We start from the raw sequence: 16,092 nt of genomic DNA, 5'->3' as shown, positions 1-16,092 counted from the left end.
GCCCACCCGCTGTGCTCCAGGCCCCACCCTGCCTCTGTGGACACTGGATCCGTAGTGTAATGGGAACAGGTCACATGACAGTTTCCTTTCTGTGCCTTTTTATCTTCTGTAGACTATTGAGATTTAGTAAACATGTCCGTTTGCACGTGCTTAAAATGGTTGAAAAGTTTTGCCTTGTGTGTGTTTGCAAGCGATGAAAACTAAAGGTGGTAGGGATTATATTAATTTATTTAATCTTGGACTCAACATTTTCAAAGCTATATTTTTTTGGGTAATACTTGAAAATCATACAATGTCTGCCCATTTATTGATATATTTATTTATGAGATGGAGTCTCACCGTGTCACCCAGGCCAGAGTGCAGTGGTGTGATCTCTGCTGACTACAGTCTCTGCCTCCTGGGTTCAAGCGATTTTCAGCCTCTGCTTCCCGAGTAGCTGGGAATATAGGCACCTGCCACCACACCTGGCTATTTTTTTTTATTTTTAGTAGAGACGGGCTTTCGCCATGTTGATCAGGCTGATCTTGGACCCCTGACCTCAAGTGATTAGCCCGCCTTGGCCTCCCAAAGTGCTGGATTACAGGATGAGCCACCGAGCCAGGCCGGTTTTTTGTTTTGTTTTGTTTTGTTTTTTAAGACTTACTTTGTTATTCTTCTTTGTTTTGTTTAACATAACATTTCAGAATCATATGCCAAGTAATAGAGGAACGTTTGTTAGGTGGGGCTAGGAATGGGGACTGGGGTAAGGCCGACTGTAGTTCTAAGAAGAGGTTCCAGTTTAACACCATTCCTGTAAGAATTTTATCGTATTTTAATTCAGAGCAAAAGCCACACAGCTGCATAGAGGTGTAAGTGAGTCCTTTGAGGAAGTAGGTAACTGAGCTGTAAAAAGTCAAGATCACACAGCTGAGGGATTGTAGTGCATGTTTCTTTTCATTCTGAAAGAATTTTTACTATTTAACAACTATTTTTAAAGTTACAAAGTAGTTTGAAATATAGTAAACTTTTTTGGCCTTTTTTTCTTCTTTCGCTCCTTGTCTTCAGTCTGCGTACTTTTTTTTTTACCGAAAGCCCACCTCTCTAGTAAGTGTGAAAGGAAGAGAATGAGAAACTGGTGGTGTGATCTCTACTCTGGAGCCTCGTGTCCCTTCTGAGAAAGATGCCTCTTGTTGTAGAGAAGACACATAACGGTTCTGCTCAGCTGCACTTGGGCATGGAGAACAAGAACGAATTTAGACGAAGGCCTGAATCCACAGAGGCAGACCCTGGGTTAGGAGGCACTTCTGCAGCCTTCAGAAGATGCAGACCAATTAATTAACTCATTGGACTGCTTTGATAGAATAGTGACTTGCTCTGTGGATTCATAGAGAATTATTTGAGGTCAATGATTGGAATGTGATTTTAGAAAATATTCTTTCCTTGGAATTCTTTGGTTTTATGCTGTAATGTAGTTTGTTTGTTTGCTTTGAAGGAAAGTTTGTGCTTTCAAGGACGGTTTTAGGATGTAATGGCCAAAAATCAAAAACAAAAACGATCATCTTCACTTGAATATATGGGTGCTACATGAGTCTAGCCTTTCATTTGTATTATTCCAAAGTTAGGTATGTGAGGTCAGCCACAAGACATTATACACTAGACATTTTACATTGATTTAAATTATACTGTCAGAGCTTGAATAGATTTTATAATATTCTTTGGGCCAAACCTGCCTGTCCGAATCACCTGTGAACAGTTTTTTAATAGCGACTTTGATTGCACACGTGGAGGTGCAGATCTAGCGAACATACTGTTTTAGGAACAGCTCCTTGTATTGTCTGTGCCATGCGTGTGTGTATGTGCCATGCATGCGTGTGTGGGGTGTGTTTGTGTGCACTCCTGTGTGTATCCACACTTGTGTGTGAGTGAGCACTTAATCATGCATGCATATCCCTTAGAGGCATGGACCTGTGGACTTACTGGTCAGTTAGGAATGTGTTGTGTGCGCGTGTGTCTGTGTGCGTGTTGCGTGCAAGTGTGAGGTATCTGTGACTACACACATGCCAGTCTCATTATTCCTAGCTTCTTATACTGCAATTGTCTTTGTTTGGTACAAAGGTTTGCCAAACTTGGCAAACTTGGCAGAAAAAACCTCTGCCAAGGTTTTTTCTTGGTGCGAGCCAGGATCAAAGGGCTGTGGCGTTTTAGAGCTTACAGGCTGAGGGCCCTTGGAAGGCAGGAACTTCAGACAAATTCTAGTCTGTAAGGGTCCTAGTTGTTCTCTGGGGGGAGTCAGCAATGATCTGTGCTTCACTCCCAGCGTCGGTTGGCCATGCTTGGCTCTCAGGAGGCCGGACCAAGGACAGCGTTTGCTCTCCTGGTCTCACCACACCAGTATTGGCTTAGGGAGCCTCATGCGAATGCCGCCATGGACGTTAGCTTTCCAGAGAACGGGAGTGAAGGTTTGGGGACTGTTTCTGTCCTTACCTGTGTTGGCAGTAGGCAGTGTAAGAGGTGGTGGTTTGTGGGTTGTGTTCCCTTTGCCTGGTGTTTTCTTCTGATTTCATACTGCTATAAAGAACTGCCCGAGACTGGGTAATTTATAAAGAAAGGAGGTTTAGTTGACTCACAGTTCAGCATGGCTGGGGAGGCCTCAGGAAACTTAGCATCATGGCGAAGTTGAAGGGGAAGTAAGGCACCGTCTTCACAAGGCAGCTGTAAGAAGTGCCGAGTGAAGGGGGGAGAGCCCCTTATAAAACCATCAGATCTGGTGAGAACTCACTCACTATCATTAGAAGCGCATGGGCGAAACTGCCCCTGTGTCACCTGGTCTCTGCCTAGACACCTGGGGATTGTGGGGATTATAATTGAAGATGAGATTTGAGGGGGGACGTGAAGCCTAACCATATCACCTGGTGTTCAAATGAAGAGGTTATAGAAGCAGATCTACTGCTTAAAGAGGGAAATTGGAGTCGGGAAGCTTTAGGCTTAGTTTTCTTCCACATTTAAAACAAGCCCAAGGAAGAGATGGTGCAGCCGTGCAAGCCCCTGGCGGATCTGCTGCATCTCACACAGGTTTTCTATTTTCTCTGCGTCTTCAGCAGCGCGTCTGACACCGCCTCGGGGCTCCTTTCATCCCAGCCCAGTCCTCAGCCTGACACAACGTAGACACTCAGCAACTAAGTGTTCCGAGAGGGAGTGCAGCTCCTGGGGTCTGCGTCCCGCGTCCTCGCGTTTCCCGTGTCCTCGCGTTTCCCGCGTCCTCGCATTTCCCGTGTCCTCGTGTTTCCCGTGCCCTCGCGTTTCCTGATGGTGGTGTTCGGAAGTGCTGTTGACATCTGGGCCCCAGTTGGTCCTTGTTACTGCAGGTCTTGTGCCGTCTCTGGAACAGCCCTTTGTGGGCACCATCTACTCGCTCATTCACTTCTGTTGGCTGACGTGGACCCTGAGATCTCTTCTTGTCCTTAGACTCTGTGAGGCCAGGTGTTGAGTGTGGAGGCGTCCAGCCCCTGCCTTCTGTCCCAGCTTCGGGCTGGCCCGGCTCCTCGTCCTGCTGTCCTGCTTCAGCCATTCCTCTATGTGCTTTCAGTCCCCTAACAGATTTCTTCAGTTTGCAACATAGCGTGGGAATGATGACTAGCACATGCCAGCACACATCAGGCAGGTTTATGAAATTATGTTTTAAGAGAACACAGAATCCCAAATTACTCATGCTGTATATGTGTTAAAATGTGTAACCTAATTGCTGAACAATGAAAAACAATTCCTTTAACATTTAAAAACTCAAGAATATAATGGTAGTTGCAATGTACCATTGAAGGAAAGTTTGTGCTTTCAAGGACGGTTTTAGGATGTAATGGCCAAAAATCAAAAACAAAAACGATTACCTTTGTCAAGGTAAAGGAAACTGTTCGGTCCGACTTTGTTCCTTTCATGCCTGCCAGGGCTTCTGGTTTTATGGAGACCTCAGGCTAGGAGCAGCCCTGAGCAGGGAGACTGAGTTACAGAGAATCCTCACCAAGTTGCAGGCAGTGGGACAGCCGAGGCCCTCAGGAAGTGCACGAGAGCAGAACCACTACGGCAAGTTCACCGAGAGATCTGGAAAGTTAGAATCCCAGCCCCAGTCCATCAAATCGAGCATCATAAAATTAAGTTGTCCTTACTGTGCAATGGCAATTTGTAATGATTTCTGAGAAGTGGGACCCATGGTGGTGTCGACGTCTGAGCCAGGTGAGGGTGAGATCCCTGGCGCCATGGGCTGGCCGCCAGGATGCCCTGGGAAACGCCTTGTGTTCACAGCTGTGTGACTCTTTTCTTTCTGTGTTGGTGAAGCAGCCAGACCCGGTCCGTTTGGAATGCCTGGGATGGTGCCGCCGCATGTTCCTCCTCAGATGCTCAACATTCCGCAGACCTCTCTGCAAGCAAAGCCCGTGGTAAGGCCTTCCCTGCGCTGGGTGGGGTGGCCGGTCTCAGACACGGTGTGTGCGTTGAATTTCAGTGAATGCCAAAATAAGTTCCTAAGCTCTTGAATTGATGTGTGAAATAGATGCCAGTGTTTGTTGAAATAAAAATGAGCCGGGAAACGTCGGCCTGGGCCTGAGTCGGGTCCTGCTGGCCACGTGCGCGTGACCTGTGCCCTTCGCTTCAGGCCCCACAGGTGCCCAGCCCAGGGGGCGCCCCGGGCCAGGGTCCATACCCGTACAGCCTCTCTGAGCCAGCACCTCTCACGTTGGACACGAGCGGGAAGAATCTGCCGGAGCAGAACAGCTACAGCAACATTCCTCACGAAGGGAAGCACATGCCGCTGTATGAGCGGTCCTCGCCCATCAACCCGGCCCAGAGCGGCAGCCCCAACCACGTGGATTCCGCCTACTTCCCCGGCTCTTCTACATCGTCATCTTCCGACAACGACGAGGGCAGCGGAGGGGCGACAAAGTGAGTGGTGCGCGGGTCGCGGGGTGCTTCCTGGCGGGTAGTGACCTGGGGAAGCTGCCTTCTGGCCTGCCAGCCCAGCTGGTGTTGTGCTCAAAGATGTAGTTGGTTGCAGGTGGGTGATGGTCAGTCTGTACTCAGACGGGGGCTCCTTGGACAGAGAGGAGAGAGGAAGAGTAGGTATGTTCTTTGAAGTTTCCATGATTTAAAACCTGCACCATCCCAGCCCCATGGCCTGGAGCCACAGGAACCTTTCTGGGGAGGAATTTGACAAGAACTGGTTTGTGTGATGCCGCAAACATGGGGGCATTTGTCCGGTGTGGTGCCACTCACGCCCACCACAGCAGCCCCCTGCCGACCCCCGAAACATTGATCTCCTTCTCCTGGATCAAGGGAGCTCTGAATTTCCTCTCCTTCTCCTAAACTCAGCAGGTCAGGGGACACTTTTGAAATAACACTGTTTGTCCAAGCAAAACCCTAGAAAGCTTCCTAGACCCGGGCTGGAATTGTTTCCTTAGATGAGTATTTTAAACACTGTGTGGACTGGACGTGGTGGCACATGCCTGTAATCCCAGCACTTTTGGGGGCCAAGGTGGGTGGATCACCTGAGGTTAGGAGTTCAAGACCAGCCTGGCCAATATGGTGAAACCCCGTCTCTACTAAAAATACAAAAATTAGCTGGGTGTGGTAGCATGCACCTATAGTCCCAGCTACTGAGGAGGCTGAGTCAGGAGAATCACTTGAACCCAGGAGGTGGAGGTTGAAGTGAGCTGTCACCAGTGCACTCTGGCCTAGGTGACAGAGCGAGACTCCATCTCAAAATAATAACAATAATAATAATAATAATAAAACACTGTGTGTCCTTGAGTAAATGAGTTCGCAAATATATAGTTGGTTTCTGATTGAAGAGGCTGGGTGCGGTGCCTCACACCTGTAATCCCAGCACTTTGGGAGTCAGTGGCGGGTAGATCACTTGAATTCAGGATTTTAAGACCAGCTTGGCCAACATAGTGAAACCCTATCTCTACTAAAAACATAGAAACTAGCTGGGCGTGGTGGAATTCGCCTGTAATCCTAGCTACTGTGGAGGCTGAGGCAGGAGAATCACTTGAACCTGGGAGTTAGAGGCTGCAGTGAGCCGAGATCACGCGACTGCACTCCAGCCCGGGTGACAGAGCAAAACTCTATCTCTGAAAAAAAAATTCTGATCAAGGAAATTTTAAATTTGTACTCCTCTCCTCCCTTTAAACTGTCTTATATTTAAAAAAAAGAAAAGAAAAGAAAGAGAAAGAAAATGTCTTTCCTTTAAGTCAGTGTCTCCTTTGCCTTAGTGTGAACTCTACAGAGTAGATAACCAGGGCTGGTTGATGTTACATCTATTTCTGATGTAAGAAATCTAACAGATGTAGTTGTCAGTTTCCATGCCAGTTCTTACCTGGAGTGTCACCTGAAGCAGGTGATCTTTCCTCTCTGTCCTCTGTCCATCTGTAAAATGGGAACGAATGTCTGTTGACCCAGGGCAGAGGTTACTGAAGGGCTCTCTGCCATCCAGGGATGCACACCCTGTTTATGGCAAAAAAGTATAAAATTAAGAAATGTTTATTTGTTGTATGTGCAGAGAAGTGTAAAATTAATAAATGTTTATTTGCTACGTGTGCAGTGCTAAAACTCTAAAATAAAGAGTTGCAATTGAATATTCAAAGTTTTAAATTAACCTCTAACAAGAACAACCGCTAGATGGTCTTAGAAGCCCTTATGCACTAGAATTCTAAGGCATGTGCATTTTGTTGTAAAATGTGACTCAGGTAGCAAGATCAAAGCGTCTGTACCTACAGTTTTCCTCTTATTGAGAAATGTTCTTTCTGAACTCTGAAACATAGGTAAGAAGTAAGACAAAAAGCAGTAAGTTTTATAACCCCAACAAGAGTTCAGTGTTAGTGATGGAGATGTGGAAACCAGGTCAGGGTGCTGACTTGGGGACGTAGGTGGTGACTGGAGCACATCTCAGTGGAGGTGCTTGTTCCTCCGGCGGGGAGGGAATGAGAAGAATGTGAGTTGCCCATCTAATTTGGCAAGTTGTCTATATTAGTCTCTTCTCATGCTGCTAATAAAGAGATACCCAAGACTGGGTAACTTACAAAGGAAAGAGGTTTAATTGACTCAGAGTTCCACATGGCTGGAGAGACCTCATGATCATGGTGGATGGCAAAGGAGGAGCAAAGTCACGTCTTGCATGGCAGCAGGCAAGACAGCGTGTGCAGGGGAACTCCCCTTTATAAACCGTTAGATCTTGGAAGATGTATTCATTATCATGAGAATAGCACAGGGAAGACATTCAATGACTTTCCACCAGATACCTGCATGACCCGTGGGAATTATGGGAGCTACAATTCAAGATGAGATGTGGGTGGGGACGCAGCCGAACCACATCGTCGTCCGTGTTAGGATGAGCTGAACATGGAGTGGGCAGGACTGTCTGAGCATGTCCTGTCTCTTCTGGATATGCACTTCCTACCTGTCTGTGAAGGTTCTGGTCAGCTTTTTGGAGTTCTGGGCATCTGGCCTCCCTCTGACCTCTTGCAGTGCTTATCGTCTTTATGCCTGGTATGGTATCTTTACTGTTTTCTGGAGATGCATCTTGTTTCTGCCACTGGAATTTGACCTGCTCAGAGGCTTGTGTTTTCTGATCCTTGTGGTATGAAATGCCGTGAAGAATGCAGGGTACACCCTGTAATCAAAAGATTGGATTCAAGCTGTGTGATTTAGCGGTGACTTAATTTCCTTGAATCTGTTTCTACTTTTATTATAATAAAGAAGAGGCAGACATGTTAGACCTGAGATGAACGAAGGCAGAGGAGACAAGGGTGCTTGTTCCTGAAGGCTCTGGGGTCAGAAACTAGCATTCAACTTGGGGTCAAACCCTTGATCACGGGCATCCTTTGCTTCTGGCAGGTGCACGGGTGTGACTTGGATTTATGTGTCCACAGCTGCCAAATAGGGACAATGTTCATGGTTTCCTGCAAGAGTTCTGACGTGTTGAATGTGTTGTATGTAGTGGAGCAGAAGCACACAAGTAGAAACCTCTGCAGGAACCAGCGTGGGTGCAAGGAAACCTAAACTGTCATTGATAGATTGTTGGAGGCTCAATGTGGACGGCCTGGTGATGTGGGGTCCACATGCATTTGTGATTTTACCTGCTAGATCTCTACCAAATTCTCATGGTAAATATTGGAGAAAAATCCCTTGGACCTGTGGCAAGGGAAGGGAAAAGAGAATTATTTTAAAATGTGACAGAACACTCTTTTTTTTTTGCTTTTTTCTTTTGAGACGGAGTCTTGCTGTGTCACCCAGGCTGGAGTGCAGTGGTGCGATCTTGGCTCACTGAAACCTCCGCCTCCCGGGTTCAAGCGATTCTCCTGCCTCAGCCTCCTGAGTAGCTGGGATTACAGGTGTCCACCACCATGTCCAGCCAGAACACTCTGTTCTTAACAAGGCTTTTTCTCAGGAGAAACTACCTAACCAGAGCCTAACCCGCTGGGTTTCATGAGAACCTAATTAATCTGAGGGAAAGGAAACACCCAAATCTAGCTCCCCATAGCCATCCTGTCCCAGCTAAGCAGGGTCAGGGACTGAGAATCACATGTGAAGATCACAGCCCAGAGACTCATTGTAAGACTCACCTAATGATTGGACTTTAGACCCTGTGCCCCCCTGAAAAGAGAAAAAGCAAAATCTTATAAAGTGCTCAACTGAAACAAGAGAAAGAAGAAAAAGAATGGAAGACATGGAGAAAGAATGGAAAACAGTAACAAATACAGTAAGTAGCTCTTAATCCACATATATCAATAAGTAAACATCAGTGGTGTAGATATGCAAATTAAAAGAAAGAGGCTGTCTGATAGAATAAAGACCTAGCTATTTGTACCTACAAGAAATCCATCTTACATATGAAGACATACTCTCTTTCTGTTAACAAATGGTTACAGCTACTGTGATGTGTAAATTACTGAGGTTTATTGTGGAATGAACACAGGAACTCTATTTGAACCACTGCGTGAATGGAGACGTGGTGAATGGTTCAGGGTAGATGGTGTAAGTCACAGAATGTTCTAGTAGATGTGGAAACGTGCCATTGGCCACTGAGTGTTGTTCATTTACTTTCTCTGTTGTGCAATTGCAAAGTTCCTATTGTTGGTCAACTTTTAAATAGAATATTTCTAAGTAAATAGTGAGACAAGTTACTCTAATTATTATCATAGTCTTTTCCAAGTGTCAAGGCTTTTTAAAAATATAGTTGAAGTCATGCTAATTTTTTAAGGAAGTGTTTGTGTAGGCCTCCCAAATGGACAGTGTGTTAGAATAGAAATTTTTAAATTAAGTATTTAGAACAGATTTTTTTTAGTCAACAGATTTTCTTTCAGGGATAATCTTTTTTTTCTGTGCTTCTTTTCCTCAATGCCTTCTTTGTCCTTATTTCTTAATGGTTGTTGTGTTTTCCCTCTTCATTTGTTTTTGCTCTTATAAAGCTTGACAACTATTTCTGCAGTGCTTCTTTTTGTTGCTGTGTGATTAGCATGCAGTAGTATTTTTATTTAAACATTTTCATACCTGAGGTTAAGATTTCCGCAGTTTCTAGTACATTATCCTTTGCATTTATCGTTGTGATTATTCTCTTTGAAGTGACAGCAGAGCTTTCAACACCTGTTGTCTTACACTAGGTGACTGGAATCTGGGAAGACTCCAGGAGTAGGTGAGAAGGCCTTTTCAGTTTGTCTGGTCATGTCGGTAAATACTGTCTTATGTTAATAAATCACATAATTGCTAAATTCCTTAAGATTACATCATCTGAAGGAAGGGTGTTGTGTCTAAATAGCTGTGCCTCCAAGAACAGCTGATACACAGGTTGGCAGCATCAGAAAAAGTGGCTTTTGCTGAAAGTTATATTTCCTACAACGTACATTTTTTATGGTCTTTGGAATTATTAATAAAATATGATGCTGATTAGCTGTCTCTTAGCCATCTTGGAAGACTAGAGTTTGCCACGATATCACTTAGTGATTGTGGACATTCATTAAAAAGAAGCTGAGCCAATAGCGAAAAGAATGCAAATGTGCCCTTGTAAATGGGTTAGTAAACATTTCTTTTATTGCATATGATAATGGGAGTGAATGGTATTTTTCTACCCCCATGGGTGTTAGTTATACATATAATCTGTGTTTCATGAATATTTATATGTTATATGTAACTATTTTAAAGTAGTTTGTGACATTACCAAGCATAGAAAGTAGTTAAATAGTATAATTCCAACTCCAAAATTTGATTTTTAAAGTGCAACACAAGGCATCTTATATTTTCTGTGAAATATGCTTTTTACAATTCACTGACCTTTAAGAAAAAGTAGTTAGCAAACAACTAACTGATGGTATCAGAATAACAAAAGCTTTTTTAATTCCAAAATTCTAATAGCAAAATTTATTCAAGTAATAGCATAAAATATGAAATCATGATTAGTGGTTAGATCATGTCTGGGAATATGGTATTTCTGGATTTTCAGTTATTCTTTACATTGTACTTGATTCTTTTTTTTCCTTGGTGAACTAATTTCAGAATTGGAATAAACTGAATACTGCTATTTATATTAGCAGCTGTAAAGTTTTATTGTAGAATGTATCTTATACATTATATTAGCAAAATAGATGATTAAGAGGACTGACATTTCACTATCCTGTACTCAAATTAAACAGTGAAGGTAAAATAGAGGCAATTTGGAGAATTTTTTTTTTTTCCAGACTGAGTCTCGCTCTGTCACCCAGCCTGGAGTACAGTGGTGCAATCTCGGCTCACTGCAACCTGTTTCCCAGATTCAAGCAGTTCTCCTGCCTCAGCCTCCCAAGTAGCTGGGATTACAGGCGTCCGCCATCACACCCAGCTACTTTTTCCTGTATTTTTGGTAGAGACGGTGTTTCACCATGTTGGTTAGGCTAGTTTCGAACTCCTGACCTCAAGTGATCCACCCACCTCAGCCTCCCAAAGTGCTGGGAATACAGGCGCGAGCCCCTGCACCCAGCCCCAGGAATATTTAATTGTAGCTTGTAGTTGACCATCATAAAGTTTGTAAAATGATAGAGTTTGTCATCAGCGTCTAGCAGCTGATCTAACAAGGGCAGGTGAAGAAAAAGTCACCTGAGCTTCACCATCTGTGTTGTTTCCTCGTTTGGTTGGTGATGCTTACTCCCATCAATCCACTGATTTAAAAGAATAGGTTTTGTCTTTTGGACTAATTTAAGTATGCCAAAACCTTTGATTAGCCATTTTAGAACCTTTCTGCAAGTAAGACATTTCTAGGCTAGGTGTGGTGGCTCACATCTGTCCCAGCATTTTTGAAGGCCAAGGTAGGCAGTTTGCTTGAGGCCGGGAGTTTGAGACCAGCATGGGTGACATAGCGAGGCCTTGTGTCTACAAAAAGTAAAGTAGGCCAGGCATGGTGGTTCACACCTGTAATCCCAGCACTTTGGGAGGCCAAGGTGGATGGATCACCTGATGTCAGGAGTTCAAGACCAGTCTGGCCAACATGGTGAAACCCTGTCTCTACTAAAAATACAAAAATTAGCAGGGGGTGGTGGCAGGCACCTGTAATCTCAGCTACTCAGGAGGCTGAGGCAGGAAGAATTGCTTGAATCTGGGAGGAGGAGCTTGCAGTAAGCTGAGATCGTGCCACTGCACTCCAGCCTGGGTGACAGAGCAAGACTCTGTCTCAAAAAAAAAAAAAAAAAGGTAAAGTGAGCCCAGCGTGGTGTGAGCCTGTAGTCAGCTACTCAGGAGGCTGAGGCGGGAGGAGGGCTTGAGCCAGGGAGGTCGAAGTTTCAGCAAGCTGTCACCTTACCACTACACTCTAGCCTGGGCAACAGAGGGAAACCCCATCTCTATTAAAAAAAACTCTAATGTAATTTAATATGCTTGTGTAGATTTGACTTAAGAAGATTGAACATTCCATCATACTCCTTTTCTTAAAGACTACCTAGAAGATTAATGAGTGATTTGACCAGATAGTTAAATCAGTGTTATGATAAAAAAGAACCCTTTACTAAATTCTTGATAATGTTCTGAAGTTTTCCAAAAGTGTAGTCTTTATAGATCTTTATTTTTCAGACTATTTAAATATTTTTGAGATTTAGTTTTTAGTAACATCTAGCATCCCAGGAAAACATAAATACTGTATGACAGCTTACATACTTTTTTCTTTTTAATTTTCATTCAAATTTCAGGGTGCTTTGTTTCTCCCTTTCAATTTTAATTTTAATAGCAGCCATAAACACTTTGCTTCAGAATTATGGTAAATCATGACACAAAAGAGGTCTCAGTTTTTCCATTTCATTTTACTGTAGCTAGCTCGTGACCACATCTACATCTTGTTAGTGCTTGGCATAGCACATACCTTTCATAATAATACTCTTCATAATAATTTATTTAACTACAAGGAACTCATAGCCTACTCAACTGTAGTATTTTAAGTTGTTGGTTCGTATATTAGATGTACACTTGACGTGGTTTGTAACACTTAAAACACACATTATTAATTTAAAGCTTTTGATGTGCCACAGTTTAATATTAACTTGCTAAATGTAAAATGGACTCCAAGTTTCCTTTTGGAGTATGTGGAAATATTATCAAGGGTATAGTTATTGGTTATACATAGTTACGTGGTTACAGTTATTTGTTTCTTGAAAATTAACAGTCTTAAAGTTTAGAAACATAATAGTACTTGGAACATTGTTCTGCCTCCTTGTGAACAAAAGGAGACCCGGTGATACTTAGAGGAGAGAGGCAAACTTTGGAAGCTGTCTGGTGAGTGTTAAGAGACTTGTCTTCCTCTTAGAGGCGGGACCAATGACTGGGAGTGACATGGGGAGGATAAGACCTGTCTCTAGAATTGCTGTGAGTGTTGTCCACGTAGAACGGCCTTCACTTCAGAACAGGTTGTGAATGGAAAGTATATTGATGAGCTAGAAAGGCTTTAACCAAAGGCCTGAGCTTGTCAAGCCTGAGGCCGGCACGTGGCCTGAGTGTGGTCAATGTGCAGCAGCCTCTGCCTGCGCCCAGCTCCCCGGCTCTGGGTCATGAAGGGCCCCTGGGCGTTTCCCCACATGGTGCCTTTGTCTGCCGTGTTGTTAGGAGCTCCCGCTTCGCACTCTTAACAGCCTCCAGTTAGAATCGTCAAATACAAGGTCACAAAAGGATGGCTTAGCCGAGTTCAGTCTCTTCCTGAACTGTGCTGTGTGGAATAAACAGAAGGGCAAGCCTGCCCGGGCAAAGTTCAGGTCCCTCCAATTTACTGAGGAACCAAAAGAGCCTGCAGTTGCCATTCTCTCTCCAAAAGCCCATTCTAGTGCCAAGCTCATGGGATGCTGGGCACACATGGATTCCAGACACGTGACCCATGTGTTCTACTCAGAGTGAAGGGCGTGGTCATGGTGAAGTCAGATACTGAGTCTCCAGATATGTTGTGAGGACAGGAAGTTGTTCTCCCAGGAAAGAGCTGCTAGGAAGACAGTGGGGAGGAAGCGGGTGCAGCAGTGGGCATTCACCTTCAGCCTCCTCCACCGCCCTTCCCTCCCCACTTCCGTGTCTTATTCAGATGCTGCTGGGTGTGGCCCGGACATCTGTGTTTTTTGTAGGCTCCGCTCAGGGTTCGGATGCAGAGCAAAGCTGGGGAGCCTCTCCAAGGGCATTGCTGGAGACTCGGGAAGGGGGAACTCGTTCCCCAGGTGCAGCCCGCAGGCCCCTGACCTCTCACGGCTCTTGACCCTGTGGTCTGTGGTGTGACCAGCCTGTCCTTCCACCCCCAGGCTCTGTCTTCGCCATCTGTTGTCTGTGGCTGAGCTGCGGGGCACAGCTCACACGGACTCCTGTCCTGCCAGCTTCCTTGGGGTCCAGCCCTCAGGGAACCCCAGAAGGAGACCAGGGGCAGGGGCAGGCTGGGGCCAGGCGCTGAGCCTCCCGGCTCCTTCCTGCGAGGCCGCCTCAGCTGTCTCTGTCGTGGGCTGCAGGCTGTGCTCCTCTTCCGGGGTGACTCTCACAGCTCTGTTCCTTGGGGCTTCTCCAACGTGACCCTCCTGTGGTGGCCCCAGGCCTGGAGCCAGTCATGGCTAGAAGGGGATGGCCCCAGGTTCCTGCATGCGTGTGTTTCTTGCTGCTCTAAGGTCTCACCCCAACCTGGCAGCCTCAAGCAGCACAAACTTATTATCCTCCTGTCCTGGAAGATAAAACTGAGAACCAGTCTTGCTGGGCGAAAGTCAAGGTCTGGGCAGGGCAGGCTCCTACTGGGGGCTCCTGCTGCCTTCTCGGGCTTCCCAGGCTGCCCAAGGCCCTGGGCTGCTGCCCTGTCCTTCCCTCCCAGTCTCCACTCAGCATCTGCTCTCCCGGTCCTGCTGCCCCTGTCACACTTCCTCCCGACCCCTCCCTCCTGCATGGAGGGACCCTGGGATAATGCTGCACCTGCCTGGCTTGTCATGGCCTCTCCCCGCCTGAAGATCCTGTCCCAAGTCCCATCGGTGAGGGTGCTGGTGCCATGTGGAGGTGACATGCACAGGACCAGGCATTCAGATGTGGGCCCCTTGAGGGGACATTATTCTGTCCACCAACACTGCCTTCCAGACACCCACACTTTTGGAAACAGTTCCTTATGTATGAACCTTCCTCAAAGTCACCCACTTCCAGCATTGTCTGTTTCCCTGACAGGGTGTGCTGTCCTTGGCTCTTATTTCAAAGCAGGTCGAAAAGGGAAACCCATGCCTGTCAACGTTCCCTAAGCCCACTGTGCTGCCTGAACAGGTAAGCCTGTGGGGACCGGGGCTGTCCACTGTGGCTTCTGACTCTTGTTACCCTCCATGCAGCCGCAGGCTCCTCCAGCTCCACCTGAGCTTCCCCAGGGGCTGCATCCTTACCTTCGTTCCTCACCCTGCGCAGGATCCGGCGGCTCTCGCGTTCCCTGCCCACCCCTCCTCCATCCACACACCACCCTCTTCCCTCTCCCCAGCCTCCACTCACTCATTCAACAGAATCGGGCTGAGCGCCTCCCTCATAGAAGCAGGAGGAGACAGGAAGTGAAACAGACAGGACTTCTGTGCCTAGGTGGCCGGCAGCCAAGGGGAGGCTGGAGGGGGACGGAGGGGGACACACATGGGATCCCCTGTGGCCTCTGCCGTGCATCGTCACACTCTGAGAAGTGAGGCAGGAGGTCCATAGGGAAGACCACGTTCAGAAGGGAGCACAGGGGCAGCAGGCTGACCCAGCCTTGAGCTGGGAGGCTGCCTGGGGAAGTGAAGCTGGAGCACGGACCGGGGGCCTAGTAGGCACTTGTGAGGCCCTAGGAGGACGGAGCCGGGCCCCTTGGGGCTCGAGGGACCCCGCCTAGTGGTGGGGCTCAGAATGAGGGGAGCAGCAGGTAGGAAAGACCTGGAGAGGGCAGAGCCGGGCAAGGAGGCTGGACCATCTGAAGCATCCATTGTTTGACTCTGAAGAGATCATGCAGGTGCAGTGGGGAGACTGGATGGAAGAGGGTTCGGAGACATTTCAGCTAAAACATCTACTCGGCTGTTCGCAGCCCACATTTGGGAAATGAGAGGACAAGGATGAGTCTGAGTCCTAGACTGAGAATGAACCGGGTGACCAGTCATGCCAGCCTGGGAAACTGGGACATCTGGGAAGACCCCACGAAGCTTGGGAGCAACATCATCTTACAACATGGAGCGTCTTCAAGATGACTTTGAGGGTCTGCATGGAGAGGGGAGAGGCAGTTGGATTTACGGGTCTGGAAGCTCACAGAACCTTGAGCTGGTGATCAAATTTGGAGGGCTTGGGCTCAAAAGGATCAACTGTTAGGAACTGCTGTTGTTCCAAAGCCCTCCTGCCCCAGCCCACACAGCCTCACTGGGAGGCAGAACCAGCTGGCTGTGGCTGTGATCCCTGCAGCCCAGGACCCTGGTCCCTGCTGTCCACTCAGTGAGAAATGAACGATTCTCCACAGAGTTGCATGGAACAGCATTGCCTCCCCATTCAGCCTGGTCTCAGGCAGCCTTCGACCCCCAGTGTCCTCTCAGGGTGAGGGACTCTTCTCTGCACCTCTGCAGGACTGCATGAGCACCACCAGTACAGTGATGCCTGTGGCATGCGGGCCTTCTGCCC

General features: G+C 46.7%; 1 protein-coding gene across 1 annotated transcript in view; it reads left to right on the top strand.

Moving 5' to 3' along the window:
* LOC105501491 (chromosome unknown open reading frame, human C9orf129) overlaps positions 1 to 16,092 on the top strand; it is a 26,753-nt gene that overhangs the window by 5,541 nt on the left and 5,120 nt on the right. The window contains exons 2-3 of the mRNA XM_011927470.1: positions 4,309 to 4,409; positions 4,625 to 4,911. Coding sequence (XP_011782860.1) covers positions 4,332 to 4,409; positions 4,625 to 4,911 — 365 coding nt within the window. The 5' untranslated portion in view covers positions 4,309 to 4,331. The remainder of the gene's footprint in view (positions 1 to 4,308; positions 4,410 to 4,624; positions 4,912 to 16,092) is intronic.

This window comes from Colobus angolensis, unplaced genomic scaffold (genome assembly GCF_000951035.1).
Source record: "Colobus angolensis palliatus isolate OR3802 unplaced genomic scaffold, Cang.pa_1.0 Scaffold72, whole genome shotgun sequence".
Classification (NCBI taxonomy): domain Eukaryota; kingdom Metazoa; phylum Chordata; class Mammalia; order Primates; family Cercopithecidae; genus Colobus; species Colobus angolensis.
This window is presented reverse-complemented; position numbering and strand designations above follow the sequence as displayed.